Source organism: Neofelis nebulosa, chromosome 13 (genome assembly GCF_028018385.1).
Source record: "Neofelis nebulosa isolate mNeoNeb1 chromosome 13, mNeoNeb1.pri, whole genome shotgun sequence".
NCBI lineage: Eukaryota > Metazoa > Chordata > Mammalia > Carnivora > Felidae > Neofelis > Neofelis nebulosa.
The window spans coordinates 38325868-38342725 of record NC_080794.1 but is presented as its reverse complement, the minus strand read 5'-3'; the positions used below and the strand labels follow the sequence as shown (position 1 = coordinate 38342725).

The 16858-nt window shown below is 36.5% G+C and overlaps 1 protein-coding gene across 6 annotated transcripts in view; it reads left to right on the top strand.

The window, feature by feature from the left end:
* The window catches only part of ECD (ecdysoneless cell cycle regulator), a 44148-nt gene that overhangs the window by 9123 nt on the left and 18167 nt on the right, over positions 1–16858 (top strand). For all 6 annotated transcript variants that reach the window (XM_058696686.1, XM_058696688.1, XM_058696687.1 and 3 more), the window contains 6 exons: positions 204–332; positions 2425–2553; positions 4701–4786; positions 14417–14523; positions 14658–14841; positions 16661–16728. In XM_058696686.1, coding sequence (XP_058552669.1) covers positions 204–332; positions 2425–2553; positions 4701–4786; positions 14417–14523; positions 14658–14841; positions 16661–16728 — 703 coding nt within the window. The remainder of the gene's footprint in view (positions 1–203; positions 333–2424; positions 2554–4700; positions 4787–14416; positions 14524–14657; positions 14842–16660; positions 16729–16858) is intronic.

Below are 16858 nucleotides of genomic sequence, written 5' to 3'. Positions count from 1 at the left end.
AACTAAAAATAGATCATGCAGTTAATTTTATGGTATGTGAATTATTGTATCCCAATAAAGCTGTTACTAAAAAATGTAGGCAGTAAATAGGTTGGATCTTCTTTGCATTTCATATGAATATGAAGCTCATAAGAAGAACTGTGAAATGATACTGAATTTTTACTTTCAGGAAGACTCAATGTGTTTTGTGTCCCAATGTCCAGGTCACTTTCACTAAATGTCTGTATGCACAGTTGGTGCAACAAAGGTTTGTGCCAGACCGGCGGAGTGGATACAAGATGCCTCCTCCATCTCATCCCCAATACCGAGCCCATGAATTGGGCATGAAGTTGGTAATGAACCATAAAATTTTATATTCTTCCTTTAGGTAAAAGGGCTCTTAATAAATAATGGCACAGCATAGAAAGTCTAGAAATATACCTTATTTACATGAGAATGTGGCTCTCAAACAAGAAGGAAAATGTATTATTCAGGAAATGATAATAGAACAACTGAGAAGCTGTCCAAAAAGTTAAAGTTCATTCCCTCACACCTATACCAAAATAAATTCCAGGTGGATGAAATATTTAAATGAGAACATTGAAACCATAATACCTGAAAACACAGAAGAATTTTTGATGATTTGAGTAGAAAAGGCCTTTTTAAACAGGATTTGAAATCAGAAGCTATAAAAAAAAAAAAAGACTGGTAACTTTAATTATTAAAAATTAAGCATTTGTGTGTTGGAAAGAAAAATCCCATAGCTAATGTCAGAGATAGTAAACCTGAAGAAAGCATTATATTTGCAGTTTAAAAAAGAGCTAATTTCTATAATATATAGAGAGTTCCTACAAGTCGGTATGAAAAGAAATACTAATTAATTAATTTAAAATGTTCAGAAACCATGAACTGACAGTCCACAGAAAAGGAAATACAGATGATTTTTAATTTAAACATAAAAATGTTGGCCCTTGCTCATAATAAAAGAACTGCAACTTAAAGCTACAAAATAGTGTTTTTTACATTTGGCAAGTATCAAAAAGTTTGATAGTATATACTAGATTGGTGGAAATACATATTTGAGATACTCTCAAACATCATTGATGGGAATATAAATTGATTCAGTCTCTTAGAACAGTTTGTCAATATCCATCAATTTATAAAGTACACAACTCTTCTGCTCAGCATTTTCACTTCTAAACATTTATCCTCCATATATTTTACATGTGTACATAGATCTGATGATACTCATGACAGTATTACTTCTGGTAGCAAAAGATTGGAAATTACCAAATATCTATTAGTAGGGGAATAGTTAGATAAATTACGACCTGCCCATGAAGTGAATTGGATAAATTTGTGTGATCATATAAAATGATCTCCAAGGCATATGACTTAGTGAAAAAGCAAGGTTTAGAACGGTGTGTATATGCTGCCATTTAGTGATGGAATAGGATATACAGACACAGATACATATCTGCTTGAGTGCATACATTACTTCTGAAAAGATACGCAAGAAATTGGTAATTATAGTTTCCTCTAGAGTGATCAGGAAATCTCCCTATCTAATTTATTTTATGTGCATTCATTATATTTTTTAATCAAAGTACCCTTAAAATGATATGATTCCTTCCCTTTACTATATCTAAGACCATGGTGAATTCATTTATATTTTCTGTTAGATGAGAAGCCTTTTCTAAGCCTTTTTTTAAGCAAACAACAAATAAGTTTAAATTTCTGGTTTTGTGATCAGCAAGAAATCTCTTTGAAGAGAATAAGAATCTTTGTTTTGCATTATTTGCTTTCCCTTTATAATTTTTAGTAATCTCTATATAGAAATTGAAAAATTGGAGGGGCACCTGGGTGGCTCAATCAGTTATGCATCTGACTCTTGATTTTGGCTCAAGTCATGATCTCACAGTTCATGAGTTTGAGCCCCACTGCTTGGGATTCCCTCTCTCTCCCTCTCTGCCCCTCCCTGCCCCTCCCTGCTCATTATCTCTCTCTCTCTCTCTCTCTCTCTAAGTAAATAAATAAACAAATAAACTTTTTTTTAAATGGAAAAATTATAGGGGCACCTGGGTGGCTCAGTCGGTTAAGCGGCTGACTTCGGCTCAGGTCATGAACTCACAGTCTGTGGGTTCGAGCCCTGCGTCGGGCTCTGTGCTGACAGCTCAGAGCCTGGAGCCTGCTTCTGATTCTGTGTCTCCCCCTCTCTCTGACCCTCCCCCGTTCATGCTCTGTCTCTCTCTGTCTCAAAAATAAATAAATGTTAAAAAAAAAATTAAAAAAAAAAAAAAGAAAAAAAAGAAAATTAGAAATAATCACATTTTTCATAAAATTCAAAGTGTTACAAATGTCCATATGTCAAATCACCTAGTTCTTAAGTGTGACTAAATGGAGAGAAAATAACTTAATGATGAAAATTCTGTCTATTCTATCTAGGCTCATGGATTTGAAATCTTATGCTCCAAATGTAGCCCACATTTTTCTGACTCCAAGAAATCCGTCATGACTACCTCACCACTCTGGGCAGGCTTCCTTGAAAGTCTGAAAAAGAATGATTACTTTAAGGTAGGACTTGCAATGCATTTGTAAAACTGTACAGTCCAGGGGAAATCAAGCTAGTGAATTAGAGATCTATGGTCCATATTTAATGTATAACATTATTAGAGAAACTAGAGTTAAAAGGGACCATTCTAGTTCAGTGTTAATGAGGGAGTGACTATGAACTTTTTCCAATATTTTAGAAAAGTTAATAATGTTTATATAAAATTATGATAGTTATCATTTGTATCTGAAGAGCAATTTATGCAAATCATAAGACAAATATGAAGACACCAAATAGAAAATGAGCAAAGACACGGATTAAAAAAATTACAAAAAGACAACTAATAAATTTCTTGTAAAATATTTACTCTCACAAGTAGTAAAGATATATGTATCAACAGAATAATAGTTTTTCACATATGTGAAAAAGGATCTGAATGAGGCTTAATGCTATTGAAAGTACAAATTAATACTCCCTATACATTGCTGGTAACATTGCATATTGATAGAACTTTAACTGGAAAGTAATTTGCTAGTGTGTTCCAGGAGCTATAGAAAGGTTCAAACTCAGAACCTTTACTTTGAATAATCTATTTTAAGGAAACATCCAAGAAGTAGAAAAGTCCATTAAGAATATGATGGTATATGAACAGATATTTCTCTAAAGACATACAGATGGCCAACAGATAAATGAAAAGATGCTCAACATCACTAACCCTCAGAGATGGTGAGGCTAAATCAGAATGGCTAAAATCTAAAACACAAGAAACCACAGGTGTTGGTGTGGATGTGGAGAAAAGGAACCCTCACGCACCATGGATGAGAATGCAAACTGGTACAGCCACTGTGGAAAACTGTATGGAGGTTTCTCAAGAAATTAAAAATAGAATTATCATATGATCCAGTAATTTCACTACTGGTATTTACCCCCCAAAAATGAAAACACGAATTCAAAGGGATACATGTATTGCTCTGTTTTTTGCAGCATTATTTAGAGCCAAGACTATTTATAGCCAAGGGAAGCAACCCAAGTGTCCATCACTAGATAAATAGATAAAGAAGGTATGGTAGGGGCGCCTGGGTGGCGCAGTCGGTTAAGCGTCCGACTTCAGCCAGGTCACGATCTCGCGGTCCGTGAGTTCGAGCCCCGCGTCAGGCTCTGGGCTGATGGCTCGGAGCCTGGAGCCTGTTTCTGATTCTGTGTCTCCCTCTCTCTCTGCCCCTCCCCCGTTCATGCTCTGTCTCTCTCTGTCCCAAAAATAAATAAAAAAAAAAAAGTTGAAAAAAAAAAAATTAAAAAAAAAAAAAAGAAGGTATGGTATGTGTATACACAGGCACACGCACACATATGCGATGGAACATTACTCAGCCGTAAAAAGAATGAAATCTTGCCGTTTGCAACAAAATGGATGGTTCTAGAGGGTAGAATGCCAAGTGAAATAAGTCAATCAGAGAAAGACAAATACCATATGCTTTCACTCATGTGGAATTCAACAAACAAACTAAACAAACAAAAAACCAAACTCTTAGCTATGGTTATCAGAGGGCAGGTGGGAGGATGGGTGAAGTAGGTGAAGAGGATTAAGAGTACAATTCTTGTGATGAGCACTGAGTAATGTATAGAATTATTATGTTATATACCTGAAACTAATATAATACTGTATGTTAATTATACTGGAATTTAAAAATTTTTTAAATATCATATAAAGACTGTAGCAATATAGAAAAGTGCTTATGATATCATAGTATATTTTTGAAAGAGTGTAAAATATTAAGTACAAATGCCAAAATAAACATGCATGTGAAAAGCAGAAATGGCAGTGAAAATGAGATTATGCTATTTTTTGGTTCTATTTGTACTTTGTTTTATAAATTAATTACAAATCAATTATTTCTTAATAACCAATAAAGTACTAGAAAATGGTAGAAAATCTTCCAAATTGGAAAGAGGTCTTTAATGGTGAAAAGGATTAGGAACCACTACATAGAGCCTAGTCCCCTTGTTTGGAGAAAATGGAGCCCAAACAGGTACATCAATGACAAAACAGGGACTAGGACTCAGGCCTCGTGATTCCTGAACAACATATCATACACTGCCTCCCTGAAAATTGCTGGTGAGTGGGTAATTTCAGTGATACCATGTAAATAATGTTATGATTTTTTTCTTTCAGGGTCTGATAGAAGGTTCTGCTCAGTACCAGGCAAGGCTAGAAATGGCAAAGAACTACTTCCAACTCTCAGTAAACCGGCCAGAAAGGTGAGTTTATCACTACCTAACCATGGCAGCAAGAGTGGTAACCTGCCAGATGTTAAGGAGTTACTCACTCTTGAGATAGTTGCAGAAATTGGAATTGCTGTATTTAAAGAGTTAACGGCAAGGATCATGACTGCTGAAGGGGATGAACTGGGAGAGAGGAGGTGTTGCTACAGAAGATCACTGGATCTGGCACCCGTCATCATCATCATCACCTAACGGCTAATGTTTATTGGTACTTACAAAGTGTATTGGTACTTAAAAATTTGTTTGATCTCTCTTATAGTCCTGTGAAATAAGTATGATTATTATCATTCCCTAGTTACAGCTAAGGCCAAGAGAGATTAAGTAGTTTGCCAAAGGTCACACAGCTAATTAGTGACAGATCTAGGGTTTGAACTCAGGCAGTCTGATATCGAGCATGTGCTTAATTCCTGTAGGAGCCCTTGACTGTGTTTAGCTACATTTAGGAGAGGCTGAAACATAGGATAAAGCAGGCAGTCAGCTTTCAAATCACATCTCATTCTAACCTGCCATACATTTCCTAGAAAAAGAAAGAAATGAACACAGGGTTGGCAGGAAATGGCACCCCTTTAAAATTTTATAAAGTCAAGTTCTCATAATGGTGGAGTAACATATCCAACTAACCCCCTGCCAAGTGTAATTATAAACTCTGGATGGAATTTAAGAAACAGTTACTTGAAGACACAGTAGAACAACAAAATTGGGCCAAAATTGAAGGAAATAGAACCCTTTGAAAGAAGAAAATCACAATAGATGAGGTCCTCATTATCTGAGTTGTCACCTGAGGTCACTTCCTAGTCAGTGCAGCACCAAGGAAAATAGAGCTCAAGCAGAAAACTTTGGTCTTATTGAGCTCAGGAATCAAAGGTCAGATTTTGAGTATTGGAAAAAATTTATGTTTGTAAAATTGAATTTGAGATACTCAAAGCTATTAAATAATATAAAAGCAATAGCTTTTGTATATATCATGGTTAAAACGTCCCAAGTTGTATGTGTTTTTCATTTGTTGGACTTTTTTTTCTTTTTTCCCTGGAGGAAACTTAATTGGTTTTGAACTTCATTCATTTTGCTTACATCTCAAACATCACTTATTTGTGTAATAGAATGTTCTTTGAGGACTGGTGAAGCAAAGTTGATGCTGAGAGAACTCTAACCTCAGTGTCTGTGAGATAATAATGACTTTACAGCAGTCTTTACTCTTTCAGAAGTGTCTGCGTGTGTCTTTGTCCTGCTCCCATCAGTTTTATGGCAGTAATTGATGGTAAAAAGAGGATGCCTTCTTAGGGAATCATTTCAGAAAACTTGAGAAAGAGAGTCAGAAGAGGAAAAGAGGTGGCCTCATGTTTAGGAGAATCTGCCCCAGATGATTCCCATCCACCTCTGTGGGCCACTCTGTGAAGACACATCACCTTACAGACTTGGGTTAAAGAGATGTTAGAAAATTAGACTCATGTGTAGGAGAATCAGGGCTCCTCACACAAAATAAGATAGATTGGTGGTTAGGTAGTTATTTTTAAATAATGGAAGTTTGTTAGGGCACCTGGGGGCTCAGTCATTTAAGCATCTGGCTCTTGATTTTGGCTCAGGTCATGATCTCAAGTTTTGTGAGTTTGAGCCCTGCATCGGGCTCTGCACTGACAGTGAAGAGACTGCTTGGGATTCTCTGGCCCTCTGTCTCTGCCCCTCCCCTGCTTGCACGTGCTATCTCTTTCTCTTTCAAAATAAATAAATATTAAATAGATAGATAATGAAGTTTGTTGTTGTTACAAAAGTAATGTATTCACTCATTATAGCAAATAAAGATATAATAAGGAAAAAATATATATCAGAGAGTCAACTACTATTATCATTTTGATCTACTGCATTCCAGGATTTTTTTTCCCCATATCCATCTAGTTGATTTTTTTTAAATTGTACTATATAAAAATTTTGTATCCTGCCCATAATTTTACTTATTACCATCTTACATTTTCCAATGACATTAAAAAGTATTTATAAGTGTAATTTTATTTTATTTTTTCTTAAAGTTTACATATTTATTTTGAGGGAGAGAACATGAGTGGGGGATAGGCAGAGAGGGAGGAGAGAGAGAATCCCAAGCAGGCTCCCTGCTGTCAGTGCAGAGTCCGACACAGGGCTCGAACCCACAAATTATGAGATAGTGACCTGAGGTGAAGTTAGATGCTTAACCGATTGAGCCACCCAGGCGCCTCTATAAGTGTAATTTTAAAGAGCTGCACAAAATTTCAGCAAATGGATGTACCATGACTTACTCAACACACCTTTACTATTGGAGAAAGAATTATAAGTAGCTTAAATATCCAACATTGTAAATAGTGCTGCAGAAGAGACTCCTGTTCCCCAAACCAGGATAACTTCTAAACAATTTAAAACCAAACTCACATCTCCCTCCAGACCTGTTCTTGAATTCCCAGTTTTTTGGGTTTTTTTTTTTTTTTTAATACTTAGATTAATGTCAGAGACTGTTTCCCACTCTCTTTTTTAATAGACTACCATCCTTCTTATCACCTAGACCTCCTGGCTCTCGTTTGATCCAGTCCCTAGATCTTTTTTTTTTTTTTTTTTTTTTTTTAATTTATTTTGAGAGAGAAGGAAAGAGAGTGCATGTGCATTAGCAGGGGAGGGGCAGAGAGAGGGGGAGAGAGAGAATCTCAAGCAGGCCCTGTGTCAATGCAGAGCCTGACATGGGGCTCCATCGCATGAAACATGAGATAATGACCTGAGCCAAAATCAAGAGTCAGATGCTTAACTCACTGAGCCACCCAGGCTGAATCCTTTTTATTGTTATCTTGTGTCTTACATTTTTCTTTTTTGCTGCCTACCTACTCTAATATGTATATATATATTTTAACACTTATTTCTTGAACTAAAACGATACCTAAACTTGCTTCCCAACCTCTAGTGATTCTCCACTTCCAATGCAACCATTAGAGCCAGAGAATATGCTTGAAATATATCTTTAATCATATTACCCCCTCTCCTAAAAATTATTAGAGATTGTAATAGTGAAAAATTGAACAGTGTAAGTATCCATCAATAGTAGATAAATGGATTGCAGTGTGTTTGTAGGATAGACTACTATCCATTACTTAACCAGAGATTAGCTAAATATATGTAAACCAAATCCAAGGTTTCTAAACCTTGGCATTGTTGACATTTTGTACAAGATAATTCCTTGTTGTGGGGTACTGTTGTGTGCATTAAAGGATGTTTAGCAGCATCTCTGGCTTCTACCTAGTAAATGCCAATAGCTGTCCACCCTGCCCCCAATTTTGACAACCAAAAATATCATCAGACATTGCAAATGTCCTCTGGGGGCAAATTGTCCCCAGTTAAAAACCACTGATCTAAATAAATACATCTTGAAAACATGATGTTGAATGAAAAAAGGATATTGTAAATGTGTACAGTATGGATGCTATTACATATAAAAAAATTTTAATACATAAAATACTATATATTACTTATAGACATGTATATATTCATTCATTCAACCAATATTTATTATTTCCAGGCACTAGGGAGACAGTAAGCGAATCCAAAGTCTCCCTGCCCTATGGAGTTTACGTGCTAATGTAGGAGAAAGACAATAAATCACTATATGCTGTTAGATGGTGATCAGTGCTTTAAAGAAAAAAAAACAGGGTGTGGGGACAGAGAGGTCTAGGCTGCTCTTCTAGATAGTTTGGTCAAGGAAGACTTTCCAAGGAGGTTTAGTTTGAGAAGACACATAAGTGAAGTTAGGGAATGAGGCATATAGGTATTTGGGGGGATAAAATTCCAGGGAAAGAGAACAAACAGCAGTTACAACATAGATACGTACACATGCGTGTGTGCGCACACACAGACATTCACACATATACACACTCAGTGGACCAGAAGGGCATTTGTGAGAGCAATCATTTCTGGGTAGCAACAAGATGGATTGGAACTGATAGTGTTGGTCATCAAAGGAAAAATATTAGCTTTATGTATAATTTTTAAGGAAATGTATATGTTACTTGTTTAATTTTTATGTTAAGTGTCAAAGTATAATCATACCTTTAGATTAGAAGTATAACAATGTTATAATTCTAGGTGGGTAAAGATATGCTATATCATCTTTTTTTTTTTTTTTTTGGTCATCTTTTAGACTTGTCTGCACTATTTAAATCTCTTAAAACAAAAATTAAAAATAAAAAAGAAGCCGTCAGTGATCACCTGCTGCTTATTTCATTGAGTCCAAACTTAGCCATTTCAGGCTCACTGTGCTCTCATTTCAGTCCATCTGTTCAGCCCTGTCTGCCCCACTTAAGCCACACTGAACACCATTTGCTTTGTGAACATGTTCCTCAGTTCTCTGCCTCTATACAAATGTTCATTTCCCCTCTTGCCTGAAGTTTCTCTACCCTATCTTCCTTGTCAAAATCTTACCCATTCTTTAAGTCCTAACTCAACTATGTCCATTATCTCTTTTCCTTTTTGATTTTCTTGTAGTTAATGTAATCATCTCCTGTGACTCTACATAGCATTGGTATTCCTATATGATTTTATATTTTGTAACTTGTTATGATTATTTGTGTATTTCTTTTCTCTCTCCTAATAATATTTTCATAATATGGAGTAGGGATAATTTCCTGTCACCACATGATTTAGCAAGGTATGCAGATCTTTATTAAATAAATGTAAGTCCATTCTATAACTTGATTTGCTCCATTCTAAATAGGTCAGGGAAGCATGGGTGACTTAGTTGGTTAAGCCTCTGACTTTGGCTCAGGTCATGATCTAGTGGTTCGTGAGTTCCAGCCCTGTGTTGGGCTCTGTGCTGACAGCTCAGAGCCTGGAGCCTGCTTTGGATTCTGTGTCTTCCTCTTTTTCTGCCCCTTGCCTACTCGTGCTCTTTCTCACTCAAAAATAAATATTAAAAAAATTTTTTTAAATAGCTCAGACAGGGTTCAGGTTTCCATTAATTTATGTAATAGGTCATATTGGGGTGCCTGGGTGGCGCAGTCCATTAAGCGTCTGACTTCAGCTCAGGTCATGAGAGCTCCACGTCGTGTTCTGAGCTGACAGCTCAGAGCCTGGAGCCTGCTTCAGATTTTTTGTCTCCCTTGCTCTCTGCCCCTCCCCCGCTCACACTCTGTCTCTCTCTCAAAAATAAGTAAACATTAAAAAAAAAAAAAAAACAGGTTACATTGCCATCATAAAATAGTATGCTCATTATATAGATAATTTCTGTGCATATTTCCTCGTTAGTTTATTGTAGGAAGATCATAAAATAGTATCAGAAGACTTGATTTCAAGCTTTTGCTGTCCAACTCAATGACCTTGTAAAAGTTATAGAATATCACAGAGCTCTGGTTTTCTCCTCTATAAAACAGGATTATCACTTATAATAGTAATTAGAGGACTAAATAAGAAAATGTATTTAAAAAAAATTTTTTTTAATTTACATCCAAGTTAGTTAGCATATAGTGCAACAATGATTTCAGGAGTAGATTCCTTAATTCCCCTTACCCGTTTAGCCCATCCCCCTCCCACACCCCCTCCAGTAATCCTCTGTTTGTTCTCCATATTTAAGAGTCTCTTATGTTTTGTCCCCCTCCCTCTTTTTATATGATTTTTGTTTCCCTTCCCTTATGTTCATGTGTTCTGTGTCTTAAAGTCCTCATATGAGTGAAGTCATATGATATTTGTCTTTCTCTAATTCCACTTAGCATAATACCCTCTAGTTCTATCCACATAGTTGCAAATGGCAAGATTTCATTCTTTTTGATTGCTGAGTAATACTCCATTGTATATAGATACCACATCATCTTTATCCATTCATCCATCAATGGATATTTGGGCTCTTTCCATACTTTGGCTATTGTTGATAGTACTGCTATAAACATGGGGGTGCATGTGTCCCTTCGAAACAGCACACCTGTATCCCGTGGATAAATGCCTAGTAGTGCAATTGCTGGGTCGTAGGGTAGTTCTAGTTTTAGTTTTTTTGAGGAACCTCCATACTGTTTTCCAGAGTGGCTGCACCAGCTTGCATTCCCACCAACAATGCAAAAGAGATCCTCTTTCTCCGCATCCTCGCCAACATCTGTTGCTGCATGAGTTGTTAATGTTAGCCATTCTGACAGGTGTGAGGTGGTATCTCATTGTGGTTTTGATTTGTATTTCCCTGATGATGAGTGATGTTGAACATTTTTTTTCATGTGTCGGTTGGCCATCTGGATGTCTTCTTTGGAGAAGTGTCTATTCATGTCTTTTGCCCATTTCTTCACTGGATTATTTGTTTTTTGGGTGTTGAGTTTGATAAGTTCTTTATAGATTTTGGATACCAACACTTTATCTGATATGTCATTTGTAAATATCTCTCCCATTCTGTTGGTTGCCTTTTAGTTTTGCTGACTGTTTCCTTTGCTGTGCAGAAGCTTTTTATGTTGATGAGGTCCCAGTAGTTAATTTTTGCTTTTGTTTCCCTTGCCTCCAGAGACATATTGAGTAAGAAGTTGCTGCAGCCAAGATCAAAGAGGTTTTTACCTGCTTTCTCCTCGGGGATTTTGATGGCTTCCTGTCTTACGTTTAGGTCTTTCATCCAGTTTGAGTTTATTTTTGTGTATGGTGTAAGAAAGTGGTCCAGGTTCATTCTTCTGCATGTCGCTGTCCAGTTTTCCCAGCACCACTTGCTGGAGAGACTGTCTTTATTCCACTGAATATTCTTTCCTGCTTTGTCAAAGATTAGTTGGCCATGTTTTTGGGTCCATTTCTGAGTTCTCTATTCTGTTCCATCGATCTGAGTGTCTGTTCTTGTGCCGGTACCATACTGTCTTGATGATTACAGCTTTGTAATACAGCTTGCAGTCTGGGATTGTGATGCCTCCTGCTTTGGTTTTCTTTTTCAAGATTGCTTTGGCTATTCGGGGTCTTTTCTGGTTCCATACAAATTTTAGGATTGTTTATTTTAGCTCTGTGAGGAATGCCGGTGTTATTTTGATAGGGATTGCATTGCATATGTAGATTGCTTTGGGTAGTATTGACATTTTAACAATATTTGTTCTTCCTATCCAGGAGCATGGAATATTTTGCCATTTTTTTGTGTGTCTTCTTCAATTTCTTTCATAAGCTTTCTATATTTTCAGTGTATAGATTTTTCACCTCTTTGGTTAGATTTATTCCTAGGTATTTTATGGTTTTTGGTGCAGTTGTAAATAGGATCAATTCTTTGATTTCTCTTTCTGTTGTTTCATTGTTAGTACGTAGGAATGCAACCAATTTCTGTGCATTGATTTTATATCCTGCAACTTTGCTGAATTCATGAATCAGTTCTAACAGTTTTTTGGTGGAAACTTTTGGGTTTTCCATGTAGAGTACCATGTCATCTGTGAAGAGTGAAAGTTTGACCACCTCCTGGCCAATTTGGATGCCTTTTATTGATTTGTGTTGTCTGCTGAGGCTAAGACTTCTAATACTGTGTTGAATAACAGTGGCCAGAGTAGACATCCCTGTCTTGTTCCTGACCTTAGGGGGAAAGCTCTCAGTGTTTCCCCATTGAATATCATATTAGTGTTGGGTCTTTCGTATATGGCTTTTATGATGTTTAAGTATGATCCTTCTATCCCTACTTTCTTGAGGGTTTTTATCAAGAAAAGATGTTGTATTTTGTCAGACGCTTTCTCTGCATCTATTGAGAGGATCATATGGTTCTTGTCCTTTCTTTTATTGATGTGATGAATCACATTGATTGTTTTGTGGATATTGAACCAGCCCTGCATCCCAGGTATAAATCCCACTTGGTCATGGTGAATAATTTTTTTAATGTATTGTTGGATCTGGTTGGCTAATATCTTGTTGAGGATTTTTGTAAAAAATTTTTTGAATGTTTATTTTTGAGAGAGAAAGAAGAGAGAGAGAGAAAGAGCCTGGAGCCTCTGAGCTGTCAGCACAGAGCTCAACTCAGGGCTCGAACTCATGAACCGTGAGATCATGACCTGAGCTGAAGTTGGACACTTAACCGACTGAGCCACTTAGGCGCCCCAATAAGAAAATGTATTTGAAGTGCTAGCCTAGCATATTATACATACAAGATTCATTTTAGTTCGTATTTTCCTCAGGGTTTTCTTTTCCTTATATATATATATATATATGCTATATGTAAATTAAAAGAGTTGCACTAAGTCAGCAGCTTCAAGATGGTGTTCCGTGCAGCCTGCTGCAGAGTGAAAGGCAAAGGTGAAGTAGATATATCTCTGAGCCTCCAGACTCCATTTTAATCAAAGCAGTTTTTTTTTTTTTAGCTTTATTGAGATATAATTGAGAAACAAAATCTAAAGATATTTAAAATGTATATCATGGTGATTTTTTTTTTCATGGTGATTTGAGATATGTGCATGTGAAGGGATTATCACTAACTAGTTAATTGACAATTCCATCACCTCATATATTTATCTTTTTGGGGGAGCAGTGAGAACATTTAAGTTCTACTCTCTTAACAGATTTCAATTGTATAATACAGTGTTATCAACTATGGGTACCATGTTTTACATTAGATCCTCAGACTGTATTCAGAAACTATATACCCTTTTACCAACCTCTCCTTATTTCTCTCACCTCCTACTCCCTGGCAACTACTGATCTATTCTGTTCCTATGAGCTTTACTTTTTTTTAGATTCCACATATATGTGATACCATGCAGTATTTGTTTTTCTCTGTCTGGTTTATTCAATTAGCATAATACCCTCAAGGTCAATCCATTTCACAAATAATAGGATTTCCTTCTTTCTCATATATATTTCTCTGAATAATATTCCATTGCATTGATATAGCACATCTGTATTCATCCATTGGTGGGACACTTAGGTTGTTTCTATATCTTAGCTATTGTGAGTAATGCTGCAGTGAACATGGGAATGCAGGTATCTCTTCAATATTCTTTACATATATACCCAGAAGTAGAATTGTTGGATCATATGGTAGTTCTATTTTTAATTTTTTGAGGAACCTCCATACTTTTTTCCATAGTGGTTACACCAATTTACATTCTCACCAACGGTGCCCAAGGGTTCCCTTCTCTCCACATCCTTACCAATGCTTATTCTCTCTTGTCTCTTTGGTGGTAGCCATTCTGACTGGTGTGAAGTGATATCTCATTTTCATTTTGATTTGCATTTCCTGATGATTAGTGATGTTGAGTGCCTTTTCATGTACCTGTTGGCCATTTGTACACCTTCTTTAGAAAAATGTTTATTCAGGTCCTCAGCCCGTTTTTAAATCACATTTGTTTTTTCCTATCAAGTTGCATGAGTCCTTTATATATTTTGGATGTTAACCCTTTATCAGATATATGTTTTTGTAAATATTTTCTTCCATTCAGTAGGTTGCCTTTTCAGTTTGTAGATGGTTTCCTTTGATGTACAAAGCATTTTTTCTTTGAGCTCTTTTATATTTTAGAGTTACTGGTAAGATTTTATTTGAGAAAAAGGGGTCTATAACTTAAAACAATTGCTTAAAAACAAATTAGATTAGATAATTGCCTCCAGCTTTAAAATATTTTTTTGTGATTATTATTCTGAGCTGTCTTATAAAAAAATCCCCATGTCTTTTATTTTTTATAGCTCTCTTGCTCTGAGCCCAGGTGAAGAAATCTTAACCTTATTACAGACCACACCATTTGATATAGAAGAGCTTAAGAAGGAAGAAGCTAATCTTCCCCCAGAAGATGGTAAGTCATGGGCCAAGAGAGAGCAGAAGGGTGAGGAAAAATTAAAATATTCCACTAGGTCTCATAGGCCCCTTCTCTGAGAGTACCTGCCATGTGAGTATAGTATGGCAGTATCATGTTTTCTTCTTTTTCAGATGACCAGTGGTTAGATCTCTCACCAGACCAGCTGGACCAGCTACTGCAGGAAGCTGCTGGCAAAAGAGAAGCAGAGCCCATTACCAAGAAGGAGGAACAGAACTATGACTTGACTCAAGTCTCAGAGAGCATGAAAGCTTTCATATCTAAAGTCTCAACCCACAAAGGAGCAGAGCTGCCTCGGTAATTTGTGTTAAAGTATAAATATATAAGTAGTTAAAACCCAGATGTTAAAGTCATCTAGTCATTGCCATTTCCACTCTTTTTTTTTTTTTTTTGTACTGCTATGTTTCCCTCTTTTTTTTTTTTTTTTTTTTTTTTCAACGTTTATTTATTTATTTTTGGGACAGAGAGAGACAGAGCATGAACGGGGGAGGGACAGAGAGAGATGGAGACACAGAATCGGAAACAGGCTCCAGGCTCCGAGCCATCAGCCCAGAGCCTGACGCGGGGCTCGAACTCACGGACCGCGAGATCGTGACCTGGCTGAAGTCGGACGCTTAACCGACTGCGCCACCCAGGCGCCCCTATGTTTCCCTCTTTTGGTGCCTAGTACCCTGATGACTTTTGGAGTCATATTTTTAATAGCCTGATCCTTTGCAATTCTTTTTTTTTTTTTTTTAACTTGTTTTATTTTTTTTTAATTTATAGCCAAATTAGTTGGCATATAGTGCAACAATGATTATAGGAGTAGATTCCTTAGTGCCCCTTACCCATTTAGCCCAATCCCCCTCCCATAGCCCCTCCCGTAACCCTCAGTTTGTTCTCCATATTTATGAGTCTCTTCTGTTTTGTCCCCCTCCCTGGTTTTATATGATTTTTGTTTCCCTTTCCTTATGTTCATCTGTTTTGTCTCTTAAAGTTCTCATATGAGTGAAGTCATACGATTTTTGTCTTTCTCTGATTGACTAATTTCACTTAGCATAATACCCTCCAGTTCCATCCACATAGTTGCAAATGGCAAGATTTCATTCTTTTTGATTGCCGAGTAATACTCCATTATATATATATACCACATCTTCTTTATCCATTCATCCATCGATGGACATTTGGACTCTTTCCATACTTCGGCTGTTGTTGATAGTGCTGCTATAAACATGGGGGTGCATGTGTCCCTTCGAAACAGCACACCTGTATCCCTTGGATAAATACCTAGTAGTGCAATTGCTGGGTCGTAGAGTAGTTCTATTTTTAGCTTTTTTTGAGGAACCCCCAACTGTTTTCCAGAGTGGCTGCACCAGCTTGCATTCCCAGCAATTCTTAAAGTAAGTCAGAGAGACTGCTCAACAGATCTAAAAGCTTCCATCCCAGAGCTGTGCAAGGAAACTGCATTTTACTCTTTAAACTTTTACTCAGAACCTTATGGACTCTTAACATCTAGCTCTCAGCAAACTCACACTTCAGATCTGCTACCCAACAAGCAGATTGTAAGCTTCACACTCAAAAGAGGGGAATAAAAGATTTCGTCAGAGAAAGAAATAATAACAGGAGAAATGGGAAGTTACATTTGGCAAATAAATGTAAGAAAATAAGATAGATGGAATTGTTACTTGTATAGCAAATATATCTTTATTCATGTTGATGCTCTTAAGCCTCATAAGATTAAAATTTATGTTCAGTATTCTCTAAGAAAGCAGAGATAAAGAAAGGTATATTCTTATTTACTTTTAAAGGTTTAGTTCTTAAAGAAATAGACTTTATGTAAATTAACTCAGATAAGTGATTTCTTCTGCTAATGCTATATATATCTTGTGGGAGGTGGATGGTGGGTAGGTCCCTAAATTGGCATAAGTTAAATGTGCATAAACAAAGTGCAATTTTTACTTTTCTTACATCAGTCTTTCCCATTTCTTTTGCCCTCAAGACCATTTAAACTATAGTTTTTCTTGGTGTACCTCTTGAGATCCTATATCTGGTAGTGTTCCTAAGAATGGCACTGCTTTAAAAAAAGTTCCAAAGAGTTATGTTTAGGATAAATGGTCTTTTTCCTTTAACCTTGCAGAGAACCTTCTGAGGCTCCAATCACTTTTGATGCAGATTCTTTTCTTAATTATTTTGACAAGATTTTAGGTAAGTTACAGTGCGATATTTATTTTCATTTTGAAACTACAAGGCTGTGGCTAGAGCACTGGAGCATTGGAAGTCAAAGTATTTGCTTTTTCTTCATGATTTTAAGTTGCTTTCAACCATGAACTTCTGC